Genomic DNA, 19,604 nt, shown 5'->3' on the forward strand with positions numbered 1-19,604 from the left:
TGCATAGATAGAAGTAGCTTGGCCCCAGAGGAATCTAGAAGTCCCTCCTGAGTTTTGACGCGCATGATCACACCCCCTGTACCCCTGCAGCCGCATCCTGCACCACCTGTTTGGATGGGCTGAGTTGGGTTGGGGAGGGGCCAGACACAGTGCCCATTGTCACCAAGCACTGACCCTGGTGCCAGACAGCCACTCCTTTTAGCCTCGTCCTGCCCACCAAAAGCACTTCAGGCAAAGCTCCAGCTCTTCAAACTTGGCCTCTTTGAAGTGGTGATCCAATGCCTCTGACACTGTCACTCTACATCTGGTGACACTTCTGCTGCTGCCAGAGCCTTGTATAGCGTTCACCTCTCTTTCCCCTGAAATCTGTAAATGTAAATCCGATTTGAAACTAGGTTTTCTTTCTTAACAGTTGCCCTCAGAAGTGCCTTTGGGGTAGGGAGGGGGTGGGGCGCTGGCAGAGAGAGATATATGCCCTTGAAAATTGGATTCTTTTTTAGAAAACTGCTGACACAGGCTAATCGGCAGAGAACTAAATGACCCTACTGTTTCTACCTGCTGACAGGCTCAGCCTTGGGACAGGGCTGAAATGAGCTCTCACCACACAGCAGAGACAGGCCTCCCCCCCCTTTTTTCTAATACAAATAAGGGGTAATTCTGTGCCTGTCAAATAATACAGCTCTGTAGTATAGATGGCCATTAAACAGCCCCTTCTCCCTAACTCGGAAAGCACACGCATGCTGAGCCAAGTACCTAGAGTATCATTTAGTAGGTAATCTCTGATGAGAGTTAAAAATGTCTTCATTAGCGGTGTTCTTTGGGAAAAGCTAATAGACAAACCCATCCAAGCTCAGGCTACGTCTCGCTCCAAAGATGAGTGACCAGCCTCGTGTCCCGACATCCTGCTCAGGCCACGGAACCTCACGTTTCCTTATATTTCTGCTGCTCTATCCTTTCTGGGAGTGAGGAGGTTCCGGAATGTGACGGTCTTGGGGAAAGGAGGCTGTGTGTTTCGGTTCTGTCGTCCATTGCTGTTATCTGTTGGAAAAGGAGGGTTCCCTGCCCCTTTGGTAAATAAGCACACAGCTGGCAGGAGCTGTTGCAATCTCACTGCCTTCCGATCAGCCCCGCCCCGGCAGCAGGCAGAGTGCCCCCCACCCAGCCCCCCCAGAAACTCACTGGCCAAATGGTTGTGGTGAGTTTCAAAATAAAAGCTCCTGCCTGCGCACCCCATGGCACTTCCTCTCTCAGAGAACCAGCATTGTTTAACTGTGCCACATCTCTGGTCTAAATTTAGGCATCTTTTTTTTTTTTTTTTCCAGGCAAAGATTACTATGCAGACATTTAAGAGCAAAACTTTGCCCAAAGTAATTTTTTCCCTCGACTTCTTTTTGGTTTCCTGCGATGTTTAGATGACTCATTCTCTTCCAAGAAATTTTAAAGAAAAGAGATGCAGGCTGTGTGATATGCATCAAGACTGCTCTGTAAATTCTCTTTCTCTTCCCTGCCGAGAGACCCCTTGCTGTTTTTTATAGGAAGCGGAAAGGCTCCAGAGTCTGCATTGTCATGGACTCGGCCCCTTCAGGTCCTGTTGTTCCCAGGCATAAACGTCCCCCTTGTCTTTGGGTGGAGCTCCCTTGTAGCTTCCCAGCTTTGACAACTGCTCCACAGCAGTGCGGAAGCCGTTTTTGGGGTCACTGGGGCCACCCTCACCCCCAGAGGCACACAGTCAAGGTTTCTGAAATAGAGAACGGTGACCTTTTATCCTCTAGGAAAGGAGAGGTACAGACCATTGCCTGCCTCTCTTCTCAGAGTCAGAATTGCACAAACGCTGGGGGCTTTAGCATAACTGTGACCAGGCTAGCAACACGTGAGTTCCCAGCCCAGCCCTTAGCCAGAGGGAGAATAAGTCAGAATCACTTCTGCAGCCTGTTCAAATAAACAGGGATAATAGTTGAGTCGGTCCTTTTCCAACAAATCAGTCCTCGAAAGGAAACACCTGCCTGGGCTTCATTGCTGTTTTATTGGTTATGCTTTTTCTCCCGCTCCTCTTCCCACCTCCTCTGGGGCTAAGGTTATTGCAATCGGGGCTAAGCAGCAGGGTAGAGGGATGGGAGCTTCCTCCTGTAACCTCTGCCATTTAAACACAGGGAGGTGTAAGGGAGGCTGGCAGGGGGCGCTGGCCTGGAGGCAGGAGGGCAGGGCATTTGGAAATGTTGCTCACGGCCACTTTCTGGCCTCGGTGCTGACTCTGGAGCTGGTGGGTGTGTCGTTTCCCTTCACCTCACCTCCTCTGACCTCTGCTGCTTTAGTGGAGCTCAGCTCTCCTCATCATGGGAATATGAGGTCCTGCATGAGAGGCCTTTGCTCTTGTGGTTTCTTCTAGTGGTTGACGGCATTGCATGAGAGTCATTTGGGAAGAGTAAATTTAAGACCGGCAAGGGACTCCTGAAGCCAGCCAGCATTTTGTAGAGCAGCTCTGTCCCCAGAACTTGCTCAGTATCTTCTGCTCTGTGGAGGGAGACCAACCCATGAGACATGGAAGTGGGTGGTATTTGGGTCTGATACAGACTCAAGAAGCCAGGTGAAGGATCACGAAGAATTATGATTGAATGGCAGACGTTGCGAAAGACCCTGGGAATATTTAAGCCGAAGACTTTCATTTTATAAAAAAGAAAACAGAGGTCCAGCGAAATGGCCCAGGTTGTCCTCCAAAGTTATCTTCTTGATGGTGTGAGAGCTGGAAATAGAAGAGTCTTGTGATTGCTGATTCAGGGCTCCTTTCATCCCTCTCCACACGGCCAGGTGTAAAAATTCATATCTACTTGCAACAAAGGTCACACATATGTTATGTTCCATAATTAATTCCTCAATAGAAAAACGGTAAAGCGTAAAAGAAAAGTGAAAGTGACTGGTTAACATGGGAGAAAAAAAAAGTTTCGGGCTCCCTAGAGTCAAAGAACTGTAAATTAAAATAGGATACCATATCAAACTGTTCAGACCCAAGAAAAGTAAAAAAACATTCTCATATGCTTCTGGGGGGATTTTATATGGGTCCATTTTTTTTTTTCTCGAGGGCAGTTAATGGTATAAATTAGCAGTCTGACTCAGCAGTGTTACTTCTAGGAGAAAATGATGACAGGTTTGTGCATAGGTTATATACAGAGTAACTAAATACAGCATGTTTTATTATAAAAATTTGTAAGCAAAGTAAATGTCCAAGAATTGGACATTATATCAATGTACATCAATATAATCTATTGTAATTATAGAAGAATAACATGTAGGGGAATGTTCACAATAGACCTCGAGGGGGGAAAGTTATAGTGTGTATAATGCAATTCCAATCCCATAAAAGTCATAGAGAGATTAGAAAAATGTACAACAAAGTTTAAAAAAAAGAAAAATGTATAACAAAGTTTAGAGTAGTGATGTTTTAGGGGTAGGAATTAAGGGTTACTTTTGTCTTTTCAGGTTTCCTACAGTTTTCTGATGTATGGTATAAACACATATTCCTTTTGTAATCAGAAAAAAGAATTTTAAAGTCACATATCTTTGTTTGTTTGTTTGTTTGTTTGTTTGTTTTAGGGCGGCACTCGAGGCATATGGAAGATGCCAGGCTAGGGGTTCAATCAGAGTTGCAGCTATCAACCTACGCCACAGCCATGTGGGACCCAAGCCATACCTCGACCTACACCACAGCTCACAGCAACGCCGGATCCCCCACCCAGTGAGCGAGGCCAGGGATCAAACACGCATGCTCATGGATACTAGTCGAATTTGTTTCCGCTGCGCCACAAAGAGAACTCCCTGAAGTCATTTATTTTGAAAAAAAGCAAGACCTTAAATGGTTATGTTTCTGATATGCAAAACCTCTTCCTTTCTTTGCCTGGGAGCCGAGCTATAGCAGTGGGTAGCATTTTACCTTCTGTTAGAAGGGCATTGCTGGTATCTGATTCTTAGTAGGAAAGAACTAGAAGGATCTGGCAGAAGATAAAACAAGGGTTTCCCCTCTCAATGACACAGCGATGCCAATCAGTTTTATGCCCTGCTCTCATGGACTTGGCATTAAACACTCGGTATCCAAGGCGTGGCTCTTATTTCCTTCCTGCTTCCTTGTTCTTCTCTGTTTCTACCCTTCTCCCATGTAGTTAGATGCTAGCCCTGGGAAGCAGCGGTGAAGAACCTGAGAGCCACCAGGGCTTGAGATTAACCAATCAGACACCCCGTAACATATATTATCAGACTCGAGTAACATTAGCAACCAATCAGGATTGAGGTATCACTGCCCTGAGAGTTTGGGGTAAAAATAAAGCAAGTAAGAGGGATAACTTCTCCTTGCTTGGAGATTCTTATGGAGTCAGGTACTTTGAAGTCCTTGGATGTTTACGTACACATGCCTCTCTCATCCTCTTTCGCATCTTACTTCCCTCTGCAGTTCTCAGAATGCTTGACTACGAGTATCCAAGAAAGCTTGTCCACTTAACAACAGTTGCTAAGTAGGGTGTGCCGTTCTGGCCTGCTCTTTGGGGACCAGTTGAAAAATCAAAGGCTTTGACCCATTTTCCCTCTGCATGATTTTGCCTTTGCTGGGCTCTAGAAGGGGCCCGTTTCATTTTATTAAAACTCTTTGAGTAATCTGACCATAGTTTGATCTGATCAGAGGGGTTATCTGATTTGCTGGGTTCAATGATGGGCCTTAATTACATCTGTGTTATTTGCGGAGCCAGCACTGCTCTTGCCTTTGTTGCCCCTCCCTCCTCCTTCTGTTGCCCAGTTAACCTTCATTCCTCTTTCTTTGCAGAGCAAAGAAGTCGGCCAGCAGCTCCAAGATGATCTGATGAAGGTCCTGAATGAGCTCTACTCGGTAAATCGGACGGGTTGCTTGGCTCTTTGACAAGCAGAGGGAAGCAGCCTTTGGCAGCTCATGGCCATTGTCACGTCAGCAGCAGAACTGAGCTGAGGTTGAGGACAGTGCATGGTCCCCACTGGGGACAACTCCACCCATCTCTTTTTTCGCCCTCTTATTTTCAAACTGGAATGAGCCCAAAAAAATGCTTTCTCAAAATAAGATCCCTTTTCAGCTGTGCAAACTAACGGTGGCTTCCTTTGGGGCGTAATCACCAGGGAGCAGCCAAGATCCTCGATCACCAGCACAACTGACCCTCATTAGCAGCCAACCAGGGACCCCGAGCCTAATGGCAAGGAGCATAGTGTGCATCACTCCGTGAATGATTTGTGCCCAGTGGTAAAGGCGCTGTTGTTCATAGATTTGCATCAGTTCTTGGATTGATGTAGTGGTTTGAAACCAGAGCAGGTGCTCTAGAGGGAAGCACAGAATCCTAAATGCCCCTAACATAAGGGACCAGTTCAGGCAGAGAGAGCCTTGCATTGACTCCCTGGGCTTTTAGAAAGGCCAAGCCTCAGTGAAGGGCCAGGTTTTGGGTTTGGAGAAGAAAACACAATCTGTTCTAAAGTGACTGGAGCTTCAGGCACATGATGCCTGTGGCTGTTGCATGTTTCTTCATGCACTGGGAGGTAGAGGGGGTTGTTTTTCCCCCAGCCATGTTGCGTTAATTATAATTTTAAAAACACACACGCACACTGAGGAAATTCCTGCTGCCATACAGGCACTGTTCCGATTGTGCTTCTAAAGCCATTCCAGGGCCCCCTTTTCCAGTTGGGCTGTGCCAGGCCTTGTGTCCTCTCCAGGGTTGCCCCATCCTGTTTTGGAGGTGAAATTGATTTCCTGTGTTTATTTGCTTATGCACTGCCCTTTTTCTTTTTTTTTAATTCACAGGAAGACAGGCAGTGGCGACAAGTATCACAGGCATTTGGAATCAGAGAATTCCGTGTTCTTGATCCAAAAGCCTAGGTGTGGCCACTTTGTCCTGGCAACGGTTAAGCAAGTAAATAGGGTCAGGTGGTCATCGGCTTTGTCTCTAGTGATGCTCAGTTTGTTTGCAGTTTCTACTCTGTGACTCTTCTGCTCTGAAGCCAAGGAGATAGATGGTTCCCTTTGGTTCAGCTTCCACGTTTTCATTTCTTTCAAATGAAGTTAAGGCTTTTTAAAAATAGAAGCCTGCTGACGCGAAACATTTTCAGACTGGATGAGTTGCCTGGACCCCCTGGTCTTTTAAATGCTTTACTTCTGCTCTTTATTTTTAGAGCATCTTCTAGGCACCAAGAAGGGCTATGACTCCTTTCTCCTGGCAAATCATTCATCAGGATAGAAAATGACACATGCAGTCATTATACGAATCTCTTTATTTTCTCGCAAGTATCTTGGGTCTCTGCTTTTACCATTCCTGGGGAGCAGGAGGGTGGATAATCAGCAAACCTCACATTAGCTGGCAGAGGCAAGCAGCACTTGGCAGCTGCTTCAACCGACTCGAATCCAGTGTACCACTTCTGCAGTGGGACTTGGGGCAGCAGAGGAAGATCAGTGTCTAGGGATCTTTGAGCTTTCCTCAGAGCCCTAGGTCTCCTAATATGCTGTAATTTTTTTAAATAAATAAATAAGTGAAAAGGCATAATTTGTATGAGAGGAAGGAAGAGAATGCTGGAACTCACTGCTAAGGAGGGCTGAGCGGGCACCTCAAGGCACAGTCTTGAGGCAGTCTGACATTGGCCGGGACTTCACTGGTCACTGTGAGGCCACAGTCAAGGCAGAGCATGGAAGCCTTCCCATCGCTGGGCAAGCTGAGAACTGGCTAAGCATGGTGTCCTCTTCCGTTAGGTGAATTGGCACACACTCTCATAATCTACCCAAGGCCAAAACAAAAATTTGGCATTTTCCTCTAGTAGACAGAGGGAAGAGAATAGGAGTGGAGAATGCTGGAAAGTTCCATAGAAGGCAGAAGAGTATGTGCAGCGATTCTCAAGCAAAGTGAATTTTTTTTTTTTTTTGTCTTTTTGTCTTTTTTGTTGTTGTTGTTGTTGTTGTTGCTATTTCTTGGGCCGCTCCCGCAGCATATGGAGGTTCCCAGGCTAGGGGTTGAATCGGAGCTGTAGCCACCGGCCTACGCCAAAGGCACAGCAACGTGGGATCCGAGCCGTGTCTGCAACCTACACCACAGCTCACGGCAACGCCGGATCGTTAACCCACTGCGCAAGGGCAGGGACCGAACCCACAACCTCATGGTTCCTAGTCGGATTCGTTAACCACTGCGCCACGACGGGAACTCCCATCAAGCAAAGTGAATTTTTCATGCAAGGGGCTACTTGGAAACGTGTGAAGACATTTGTGGTTGTCACAACAACGGAAGTCGGGAGTGCAGGAGGTCAGGATGCAACAGATATGGTGGTGCACGGGACAGCCCCCACAACAAAGAATTGTCTGGCCCTAAATGTCCATAGTACCAAGACTGAAAAACCCTGGTATAATGACTAGTCTCCTGAGTTAGGCAACCCAAATTCTACCCGGTCCCCACCAGCTCTAAGATCCTAGGAAATGGGAGTTCCCATTGTGGCTCAGTGGTTAACAAATCTGACTAGGAACCATGATGTTGCGGTTCGATCCCTGGCATTGCTCAGTGGGTTAGGGATCTGGCATTGCCGTGAGCTGTGGTATAGGTCGCAGACGTGGCTTGGATCCTGAGTTGCTATGGCTGCGGGGTCCAGCTCCGATTGGACCCCTAGCCTGGGAACCTCCATATGCCGCAGGTGCAGCCCTAGAATAGACAAAGAAAAAAAAAATTCCTGGGAAATGCACCTGACTTCTATGACCCAGGTGTACACAGCACTTCATGTGCTGGTGTCTCTGTGTCCTGGGGGTTGGGGAGTTTGGAGGAGTCATGCTTCATGAAATATCAGACTGTCGCTAAGGCTCAAATGAGTTTACAGTCTCCATAGACCATTAGAAAGTTCAGAGGCTAGAAGTATGAATTGCTTCTCCTGGAGGGCGGGCTAAGTGTAGGGCTGGCCCGAGTAAGACACCATGGCATTAGGATGACTAAGGATCCTGCCTTCCCTAGGACTGAAAGCTTTCCTGGGATGTGAGACTTTCAGTGCTGAACCTAAGAAAGTCCGGGGTAAGCCAGGATGATAGGTCACACTACCTGCAACAGCGGTTTCATCAAATAGGAACTTGGAACTATTGTATACTGGCTTTGGGGAGATAGGTGCTGTATATAGATCCTCTGTGTTTGTGTGTGTGTGTGTCTGTCTGTCTGTCTCTCTTCCCGTTAGAGGAGTTAAGAAGAGAACAGCGGAGGACTTCTTATAAGGGGTTTTCTTTGATCTCTATAAGCAATAATAAGGGCCTCTTTAAGCAACAAAAGTTATTCGTGGGCTTGAGATAAAGGAAACAAAGAATGTAAGGAAGCTACCGTATTCAGTGCTCTTACTTGGTATCTGCTCTTTGTGCCACAAATACCTCTTTTGGGAAGACTGATTACCTATGGGTCGATACTTTAGGTACCTTTGACCCTTGAGGATGCAAGGGGCAGGACCCAAATAAAGATGCCTTTGAGCAAGAGGCCTGGACTCTCTCACCATAAATGGCCAGCTGCCCCCTCTGTACCTTCCTTTTTTCTGCCTGAAGGGCCTTTGATTTTTCTGACATGGCACTCCGTGCCAGGGGCCCCCTGCCACAGCTGCTCTTCAGAGAGCAATCCCAGTGAGCATTCTCTTCCACGTGCTTGTACCCCACATTGGGCTGGCCAGTTTGTAAGCAACGGCATAAGTGGTTTTCATTTTCTGACTGATGCATCAGGAATGCCTTTGAAGTCGGAGCAGGCCGCTCCCCGAAGAGCTCCGGAATTCTCTGCCTCAGTTATGTTCAGAGGCTGTATCTGGAAAAGCCCAGCAAGCTCCCACAGCAGCAGTGAAGGGCAGGGGGCCCTGAAGCCACATGGATTGGAAGAGGAAGAGCCAGGGAACTACATCAAGAACCTAGAATCGAGAAAGAAGGAAGAGGTGTTGGAACCCTGGAGCTATTGTGGTCCTAGTGGTTTTAGGCTTCCGTCCCCTTGTGTCCCCTTGATTTGGCACAGCAGCTGTCTGCTTATAGAGCCACTTCAGATTGGAATTTAGCACCTGCTCCCTCGAAACAATGTCAGTTAATAGTCCCCCAACTCTGCCTGCCTGCTTGTCCCCAGCTCTCAGCACTAGGGATACAAAAACATGTAAGATGTCCCCAAACTCAAAAACTAAATGCATTTCATTTTCATAGATGAGACAGAAAAGGAAAGCAGTAAGGAAAATATGAGATGATGACCCTTTTACGTGTCTACACAGAAGAGGGCCATGAGGGCAGGCTCCTTGGAAAGATGTTTGCATTGATTCTTAATTGCCGAGAGTTCTTTTATTGTGCTCTAAAATGTTCCTTTTTTGTTGCATCTTACTCTTGTTTCGTGAGGCGATGTCTTTCCTTTCTCATGGGTCTCTCTAAGGATTTTAGTGATGGATTATTTTTGGGTTTTGTTTTGTTTTGTTTTTTTGTCTTTTTGCCATTTCTTGGGCCGCTCCCACGGCATATGGAGGTTCCCAGGCTAGGGGTCCAATCGGAGCTGTAGCCACCAGCCTATGCCAGAGCCACAGCAACACAAGATCCGAGCCGCGTCTGTGACCTACACCACAGCTCACGGCAACGCCGGATCATTAACCCACTGAGCAAGGGCAGGGATCGAACCCGCAACCTCATGGTTCCTAGTAGATTCGTTAACCACTGCGCCATGACGGGAACTTCCTGGATTATTTTTGAAGTTTTCTTCTCTCTGTCTACTTTGTTTCCTCTCAATTGTTTTGGTCTTGGTCTTTCATGTTAGATAGTTCCCTTAAATGTCTGGTAAACTTTAACTGCCTGCTTATATTTTAAAGTGAGACACTTTAAAATGAAAAGCTGCTTGGAAATTTCTGTGTCAACTGCGTGTGTTTTACCGGAGAGTGATATGACTGGACTGTGTCCTTGGGGAGGCCTGATGTCAGTATTTATAGGTGTTTGATATCAGGTGAGCAGATTCCCCAGATAAAGCTCTTCTGATCTCCTCCTGCCTATGTCTGGGGGCCAAGTTGGGAAGGGACCTGGCCATCTCAGTATTCAGTACAGAATTGTCAGTTGATCTGCCTGTTTTAAGTTCAGTACCCTTATCCTTATCCTCAGCTAAGCCTAGCGTCCCCAGTCTACAGACCCTCCCCCCAAAAAATAAACCTCTTGTCTTGGGGAGGGGATGGGATCTAGGTGTCTAACTGTTCTTAGGTGCTCAGCATTTTCTTTTGTTTTTAGCTCTGCCTTCATCCCACTGCCACTGATACCTCTGAGGGCTTCTGTGATTTAGGTCTAGTTGCTTCTTGAGTCTCCCTACTTTTGGTTTAGGATTCAATAGGTCAGTTACTACTTGCCTTTCCCCTTTTCATCTTCTGCTTTCGTTCTTTCAATTGTTTCTCAGCTTATACCTAAAAAATAATCATTAAAACACTTCTACTATTTCAATATGGCTTGTGAAGGGAACCGAGCTAAAGGCATGAATTCAATATTTAGTTTTTCAAAGTAGAGTGAATTTCCATTGTAGAATTGAGAATTTAGACTTCTGAGTTTTTCCCCCTAGTTTGTATTTGCCTCAGTATATGTTTCTCCAATGCCTGTGTTGATTCTCTATTTATCCAATTGTTTTGACATCAATTATTTGAGCTTCGGCCTCAGAATACCTCAGTTTTCCCCTTGAGTTGGAGGATACTAGATATACTTATCCTGTATTTGCACAGAGGAGAGATTTAGTGCCATTAAATCATTTGGCAACCACATTGATTGTACGACTACCACTGTATACGTGACATATTTCTTAACTCTGGAGAAGAAAGGAGAACCCAAAAGAAGAAGTGTCTTCCTTTAAATATAAATGTATTTCCTTTAAATATAAATTCCTGAGGCATTTATAGCTTCTTAGACGAGATAGTGTTTCATTCTTCTAAAGAGAGTTCTTTAAATTCATTACGGGAAAGGAGCAATATAAATTGGTGATTTTTAATGCCTTCATTTGTTGTCTTGTGGACACTATCTATGCCTTTGAGCCCTTTTTTTGTCTCTCATGTTCATTCATAGCATGTCCTCCTTATTGATTATGCATCTTCATGAAATAGAAAATCACTTTCTTAAAATCAATTCATGTTTATAGTTGTTCACTCAAACTGTCGAATCCCTTGGTCACATTCACATGAAAGGAGAAAAAGGAGCCTCCTGCCTACCCTTCTTCAGCGAGGATAATAGGTGCCTCTTTCTTGCTTCTTCGCCAACCTGGAAACCTGGAAGACAGTTTGAATTACTTAGGAAGGTTTGTAACGGTGTCAGTTGTTAAAGATTGCTTCTCTTGTATAGAGAACATACAGAGGAGATCTTATACTTATGGGAAACGATGTCAGGTTCAGAATAAGGTGAAGCTGATTTAAAACATTCTGCCTCTAAAATGAGAGGTTATTTAAACTCTCAAGTACATTGATTCTGTCCGTGTCTCAGTCTTCTCCTTTCTGCATCTCCAGCGAATGGATGAGCATACCCACAGAATCCCTCTAACCGAGGATTTCCCAGCCTCAGCACCATGGACATTTGTGGCCAGATGATGTGACAATTAAAAATGTCTCCAGACATGGGTCCCCTGGGGGCCAAATTAGCCTCCTTTTGACACTGTGGCTTTAACTCAATCCGCAAATGAAACCAGATTCCCTTTTTAAGCCTCTCTTGACTAAATTTAGCCTTTCCTCCCAAGGAATCCAGCCTTGGTCCTATGCAGAGGAGAGACACTGGTGCCTAGTGGCTAAGAATGTGGACTTCCTGGTCTAACGAACTTGAGTTTGAGTCCTAATTTTGATTCATTTCCTAGCTGTGTGACCTTGGGTGTGTTAGGTAATCTCTTTGAGCCTCAGTTTCCTCATCTTTAAAAGCAGAAATAACGGTCCTTCCTAGACTTGTTGTGACGATTACATGAGGTGACGTACAAAAGACTCCTGACACACAGTGCATACTAAGTGGTAGAGATTTTTATTAATATTGTATTAGCATAATAATTCCCTGGCTCTCCTCAGCTGTTCAGTGCTCCCCCACAGCCCGCCCCCACAACTTCGACATTCTCTAGTTCTGCCTCTCATGGCCTCAAAATATCAGCACTCTTTTTTTTTGCTTTTTAGGGCCACACCCCTGGCATATGGAAGTTCCCAGGCGAGGGGTCGAAACTGAGCTGCAGCTGCTGACTTCCGCCACAGCCACAGCAGCACGGGATCCAAGCCATGTCTGCACCCTACACCACAGCTCACAGCAACTCCAGATCCCTGACCCACTTGAGTGAGGCCAGGGAACGAACCCATGTTCTCACGGATATTAATGGGGTTCATTACCACTGAGCCACAACGGGAACTCCAGCATGTCTGCACTCTTGAACTTCAGCTTTCTTGGTTTGTTATCAAGCATTTTCAATTTCCACATAGAAGTAGAGGGACCCCCCCCACCCGCCTCCCCGTGGAAACGGAGAGTGCCAGCGGGAAGGATCAGGCACCTGGGGGCTGGAAATAGTGTGTTTGGGAGGAAGCGAACACAAGTTCCAGGCTTCCCAACCCCCTTATTCAGAAAAGGGACGAGACTCCCAGACGGTTGCTTTGATGGAAAATTGAAAAACTGTATCCTCTTCTTTGATACTACTTCCTTCCTCTGGCAACTCCAGTTCTACCTGATGTGGGCTTGATTCCTTCTCAGGCTCTTTCCTGAACTTTTCTGCAGGTTTCCAGTCTTCGTAGGGTTGTTGTCTAAATCACAGGATTGCCACAAGGATGAAATGAGGATGTGCTTGTGGGGCGCTTGCCACACGGCAGGAATATACTAAGTGCTCAGTAAATGGTAGTAGCTGTTGCTGTTCTTGCTGCTGCTGTTCCAGCTGCTGTGAAGAGCGTAGTTGATCTGATAAAAACAGACCAGACAGATCCCCAGGATGCTGGGCGGGTTTTAGAGCAGTTCCTCTTCCCCATTTTATATCTCAAAGTCCCCAAAGTCTAGGCTGCTCTGTGGGCTGTGCTGCCCTCTTCAGGGTCCTAGCCAGCCCAGGAAGGCTTTGCTCTCAGGCTCTGCGTGGTAGTGTTGCCCATCTTGTGTTGTAAGATGACTAACTGGTGGAAGCTACTTGGCTAATATGTAAGAGAAATGCTTACCAATGTTCAGATATAGAAGTACATGATACGTGCTGGAAGACATGGAATCATTTGAATAGCGACGTGTGGGCTCAGTTCCAATACTGCTTTCCTGTGTTTTGGAATGGTCTTTAGTAATAGACGGTGTGCTGAACCAAACACGCATTTTGAATTTTGCCCTGAAGGGGGTGGGGATGTCGCTTCAAGGAGGGGAGGTCCAGCTGTGTCTGGTGGTCTGTAAAGCAGAGAATTGACCCCCTTGGCTTGACCTGTGGGGTGGGGGCGGGGGGTGTCTTGCAGGTCATGAAGACATATCACATGTACAATGCCGACAGCATCAGTGCTCAAAGCAAGCTAAAGGAAGCGGAGAAGCAGGAGGAGAAGCAAATCGGAAAATCCGTAAAGCAGGAGGACCGGCAGACCCCACGCTCCCCTGACTCCACCTCCAACGTCCGCATTGAGGAGAAGCACGTCCGGAGGAGCTCGGTGAAAAAGATCGAGAAGATGAAGGAAAAGGTGTGTGTGCTCTGGCAATCGTAGGGGCTGGGGAGGAACCCTCTGGAAGTCGGAACTGATAGGAACTTCCCAGCAGGCACTGTGGAGAGCAGAACAGGGAGGTGTGTGTTCCTTTAGGGCCCAATGACTTTTGTTCTCGGCTCTGGACGAAGTCCTAGGTATTGGAAGAACTTGGCCTCCAAGTTTTTCACCTCTAGCAGCGAAGCAAGAAGAGTAAGTCGCAGAGTTCCCTTCGTGGCACAGTGGTTAACGAATCTGACTAGGAACCATGAGGTTGCGGGTTCGATTCCTGGCCTCGCTCAGTGGATTGAGGATCCGGCATTGCCGTGAGCTGAGGTGTAGGTTGCAGATGCAGCTCGGATCCCGAGTTGCTGTGGCTCTGGCGTAGGCTGGCGGCTACAGCTCCGATTCGACCCCTAGCCTGGGAACCTCCATATGCCATGGAAGCGGCCCTAGAAAAGGCAAAAAGACAAAAAAAAAAAAAAGAAAGAAAAAAAAGAAAGAGTAGTTGCCCTTCCCAAGCCCAGGAAGGAAACTGTAGACCTAGAGTTTGGCTTCAGACCTCGGGTGTTCAGAGGGACATGTAGCAACACCTCCTTCAGGCCGGTGGTGCAAGGATGGAGGATGGAATCTGCAGACAGACCCAAAGTGGGACACGCATCGAAAGTAGGGAGCCTCATTAACCTTGCCTGGATTGATCTACATTGCGCCCTTGAATCTCATTAAACAGAATTAGAACCCAATTTAAGGCAGACGCGCATGGGGAGTCGCAGCACAATTGTGGTTCTCGAATGTACTGTACGTTCATCTTTGAGAGAACAATCTCCCCTTTGGAAAAAAAAAGAAAAAGTAAAATTGAACTTGTGTTCTCTTTTCAGCGCCAAGCCAAGTACACGGAGAATAAGCTGAAGGCCATTAAAGCCCGGAATGAGTACTTACTGGCTTTAGAAGCAACCAATGCATCTGTCTTCAAGTACTACATCCACGACCTGTCTGACCTTATTGATGTAAGTGCTTAAAGCAAGGGGCGCAGGGGTGCCTCTTTCCTGGTTTGAGAGATCTGGGCAGGAGGCCCCCAGTTCTGTTGCTCAGGCATCTTGGAGCCTTTTAAGAACAGTCATGGAGATGGAGGCCATGGTGCCTCCGGCGCCTGCCAGGTACCAGGTAACAGGTGAAGCACTTCGGACTTGTTTTCATTCCGTCCTCACCAGAATCCTGGGAGGGAGGCATTATGACCTCCGTTGTTACCGATTCAAATTCAGAGAGTTGAGATGACTTATCCAGAGTCAGCTAACCAGTGAGAGAGGTGAAATTTGTCCCTGGCTCTGATTGGTAAACACACCCAGGCTTATGACCTCGGTGCAGTTCCATCCCCCAGGAAATATTTCCCGTGATCAGCTACCTGCACACAGAAGTGAGTGACAGGAGCCAAAGGGGTAGAATGTCCTACCCTATGTTTATATAAAGTGTTATAAAGCACTTACTGTTTCTCCATGTTATCTTGTTGGAGTGTCATGTCACCCTTGTGGATCAGAATTACTGTCTCCAGTTTGTAGATAAGGAATCTAGGTGGGGGGTCTAGAGAGTTCTTGCTTCAAGTTAAACTGCAAATTAGGGTCTTGGTCAGGAAGATATCCAGATGCCCCTGACATCTGGAGAGAAGCAAGATGCTAAGCACATGTATTTTGCATGGGGGCAGGCGCGAGGGATAAGGGTTTGTCTTTGGTCTGATGGGTCAGCCTTGGCCTTATTTCTTCTGCTGCTTCTCCCCACACCTTGTAGTTCAGTCTTGCAATCGTGCTCACCTGCAAACCCCAGTCTGGCCCAGTTCTGAGCCAGCCCTGACTGCAGCTGCATAAGCGGGTCCTTCCTCACCTCTCCCTCCTGTCATCCAAGTCACGGGCTTGGGGCCGGCCGATTTGGCATCAGCCTCCCAGTCTCCAGGGCATCAGGCAGATCCTGGCCAGCCTGAAGCCTGATCTTTGCCTCCTGCTGTCGGCAAGCAGCAGCAGGGTTTTGCAAGGCTCAGGCCAGACCTCTTACACTTGCCCCTCTCCCTTGGTTTCTCCATGAGCGAACCTGCCACACGTCACAATATCACGTGTGGTTCTGGTCTAAGATTGACCATTGCATAACCAGCTGGGTGCTCTGGGGCTTGTCATTGAACTGGTTTGGAACCATTTACCTCCCCCCACACACCCCCCGCCCCCGGGCGCTACATCACTGATACTTAAATCTGGCCTCCCATCAGAGCTGCTGGGGGAAAGTTTCTAAAATACAGATTGCTGTCTCCCTTCAGCCAGGGCTTTTGGATTCAGAGGTTTCAGCCTCGTCATGCCCTGGTGTCATCATCTCACTGAATAAGTGGGAGCCCTGATCCCTGTTCAGGCACCGCTTTGTTCTCTCTGCTTCTTGATGCCAATCTGAACACTGTCCTTCAACGGAGGTCAGAGCCCTAGACGGGATCCTTTCTCCTGCTCAGGGGAACAGCTCCTCACTGTCGGGAGAGAATCCTGTTCTCAAAATGAGGAAGAGAATCACTTCTTTCTTATGCTCAATTTCGGCAATTTCTCTCACATGCATTAAAAAAAAATCAGGCTAGGCATCCACCCCACCTCTGCTACTGGTTTGTCCTTGTCTCTTTCATTTGCCCTCAGGGCAGTTTTCCCTCCCCTTTGACCAAAACCCTGACCTCGAGGGAAGTGAGGGGCCACTGCTACATCAGTCATAGACCCTCCATCCACAGATCCTCTGTCAGACGTGCATAGGTGTCTTAAAACAGTCCAAGAAGCAGGTGATTTATTCTCATCATTAAAAGAAAAAAAAAAAAAGTATGTTGAGAGCCTGTCTTCATAGGATGCTGGGTGAGGTGCTGTGAAAAAGAGGTCTGCACTCCGCCCGAGCATGGGTCAAGGTCACTGTGAGCAAGTCCAAGCTGGTAGCGTTCCAGGCCACATGGATAGAAGAGTTGCTCTGGTTTTAGTTTGTTTGTTTGTTTGTTTGTTTGTTTTTCCTGGGGTGAGATTAATTACTCTTTAAAAAAAAAATGTTTGTAACATGATTCTGCTCTACAAATGATAAGTATTTATTTGGGATGCGGCTGTGTGTTCAGTCTGTTGGATACAAAAGGAGAAAAGACAGCTCTTTCTCTAGAGACATTCGTAGACATCCAGACAGATAATTTCTGGGTAACTGGCTAACTGCAGCACCAGTGCCTAGAACGCTGGCCTTAGAACAGTGGTTTTCAAACCGTAGGTCATGATCCATTAGCGGAGTCATAAAATCACAGTTATGGGTTTGACTTAATTTTTTAAAGCAATAAACTAGACTAGGATAAAATAGGAAAGAAAATAACTAGACTAGGATAAAATAGGTGTGTATGTGTGTATGACAGCGTATTTCTTACTGTGAGTTGGAGATCAAAAAAAGTTTGAAAGCCACTGCACTAAGAACAGGTCTTTTTAGTCCTATAAGCTCCGTGAGGGCAGGAGCCAAGTCTGCTGTTTAGCTAAATACATGCATATACAGCGCATAAGCACACTTAATACATAACTTAATACATAGCTGAGCACATAGCATATTCATCAAAGGAAGAAAGGAATAGAAGGAAGAAGAAGAAGAAAAATATGATATCCTAAGCCCAGATTGTTTTTCTTTTTTATACCTTGCAATAATGTTTTTTTGGGGGGGGTTGTTTTTTAGGGGTTTTTTAATATTTTTATGGAAAAGGTCACATTTTATTTTATTTTACTTTATTTTCTTTTATATATATTTTTTGTCTTTTGTCTTTTTTGGGCCACACCTGCGGCATATGGAGGTTCCCAGGCTAGGGGTCCCATTGGAACTATTGCCACCAGCCTACCTACCGCAGATCCGAGCCGAATCTGTGACCTACACCACAGTTCACAGCAACGCCAGATCCTTAACCCCCTGAGCGAGGCCAGGGATCGAGCCTGCAACCTCATGGTTCCTAGTCAGATTCATTTCCACTGCACCACGAAGGGGACCCCTGCAGTACTGTTTTAATTGAGATCTAATTTGCACTTAAGTGTGAGATTGAGAGTTGTGATGAATCCTACCCCCTTGAAACCGCCATCTCTGTGAAGATGTAGAATTATTTCCATCATTTCAGAAAGTTCCTCTTTTCTCCTCTCAGTCAATTCCCCACCCAAAAGCCACCACTGTTCTGACTTCCTTTACCATGAATTACTTCTGTCAGTTGTAGAACTTCACAAAGATGGGATTCTTATGTCATATATACTTTTTGGTAGCTGGCTTTATTTGCCCAGCATGATGTTTTTGAGCTTCATCCATGTTATTACATGGATCAATGGTTTCTTCCTTTTTCTTGCTGATCTGTTGCCAGAAAAATGGCCAAAAGGATGCTAACAGTTAGAGCAGGAGTGAGTGGGGAGCCTGAGTACCTTGGCATTCTGATCTGGACAGTATCCAGAACTTGCTTTAAGATGTGAGACGAGGAGTTCCCTGGTGGCTCAGTGGGTTAAGGGTCTTGCGTTGTCACTGCTATGGCTCCAGTTGTAGCTATGGGGTGAGTTTGATCCCTGGCCTGGGAACTTTCCCATGCCATGGGCATGGCCAAAAAAAGGGGGGGGGGATATAGGATGAATCTTATTCCATTCCATTTCCATCTGTGTTATGGACACCCATCTGCCTCCTTCCTGGCGGTGTTGAAGCTCAGTGGGCTATGGCACCAAGGGTAATTGAAAGAATTGACTTTTTTATCAATGCCAAAATTGATGCAGTTGACACAAGGACTAGCCTTTTTTTTTTTTTTTTTTTTTTTTTTTTTGTCTTTTTTGTCTTTTTGCTACTTCTTTGGGCCGCTCCTGCGGCATATGGAGGTTCCCAGGCTAGGGGTCGAATCGGAGCTGTAGCCACCAGCCTACACCAGAGCCACAGCAACGTGGGATCCGAGCCGCGTCTGCGAGCTACACCGCAGCTCACAGCAATGCCGGATCGTTAACCCACTGAGCAAGGGCAGGGACTGAACCCGCAACCTCATGGTTCCTAGTCCGATTCATTAACCACTGCGCCACGACGGGAACTCCAAGCCTTTCTAATTTATTTGGATTATATAGTGTAAGATTTAAATTCAGACGATAGGAATCCACGTGAGGCATCTGACACACACCAGGAAAACCTTGACTTCAGGCCAAAAAGACATCCTGAAGCGACTTGAGACAGTCTGAGAACCCTAGGCTCCTTGGAATGTGGCTCCTCTGCAGGAGCGGATGGAAGAGTGAGTAACAGGAGGGTGTGAGTGAGGTGTACACGGGCAGAGAATCTATGTCGCCACATGCACCCAAGTCGGACAGGAGGGAACTCAGCTTTCTCAATAGAACATTTTATTCAGGGCAGTTATTTCTCACTTCTATGCAAACTTGCAGTGGGTGATGTGTGATATGAAACATCATGTTTCTTTTCTAGGCCTTCTCTGGAGTCTTTGGGTGAGGCTCTCGGCTGGTAAAGGGTTAACGAGCTGTCAGCTCAAGTCACCACACATCTGGATGGGCTATCATTAAATCCTTATAAAAATTTGATTTCCCCTGAGAGAGGTCTCATCAAACATTTATATAACCCAGAAATGGCCAGGGGAGCCCGGCATGGCCACAGAATTCATCAGAAGTCATGGAAAGCAGGCCTTGTCCCCATGGTGAGCAAAATAATGTGTTGCCTCTCCTCACCGGGACTCTACTGGGAACGCAAATGAAATATTCAAATCTTGTTTACCTAACCTTGCGAGAAATTGCCTCTTTGCTGAAGCCTCAGTTTCCGGCTGTTGCCCTTTCAGCTGTGTGACCAGCCAAGACCCGGGAAGACCTCATCCAAATCTCCCTGGTTGGTTGGAGGCATGGAGGAGCCAGAGGGCACACTGTGAGTCAGACCCCTACATGCAAGCACTGAATAGCTACAGAGCAGTTATATCATAGAGACAGGGGGCTGGCCTGAGAGAG

The 19,604-nt window shown here is 46.6% G+C and overlaps 1 protein-coding gene across 12 annotated transcripts in view; it reads left to right on the forward strand.

The window, feature by feature from the left end:
• Positions 1-19,604, forward strand: part of SRGAP2 (SLIT-ROBO Rho GTPase activating protein 2) — a 279,254-nt gene that overhangs the window by 184,581 nt on the left and 75,069 nt on the right. For all 12 annotated transcript variants that reach the window (XR_002335789.1, XM_021063302.1, XM_021063294.1 and 9 more), the window contains exons 5-7: positions 4,805-4,867; positions 13,414-13,629; positions 14,508-14,636. Coding sequence is in view for 11 of the 12 variants with exons in the window: in XM_021063302.1 (XP_020918961.1) it covers positions 4,805-4,867; positions 13,414-13,629; positions 14,508-14,636 (408 nt within the window). In the remaining variant the exon portion in view is untranslated. The remainder of the gene's footprint in view (positions 1-4,804; positions 4,868-13,413; positions 13,630-14,507; positions 14,637-19,604) is intronic.

The sequence above is a fragment of the Sus scrofa genome, chromosome 9 (genome assembly GCF_000003025.6).
Source record: "Sus scrofa isolate TJ Tabasco breed Duroc chromosome 9, Sscrofa11.1, whole genome shotgun sequence".
NCBI classification, from domain to species: Eukaryota; Metazoa; Chordata; class Mammalia; order Artiodactyla; family Suidae; genus Sus; species Sus scrofa.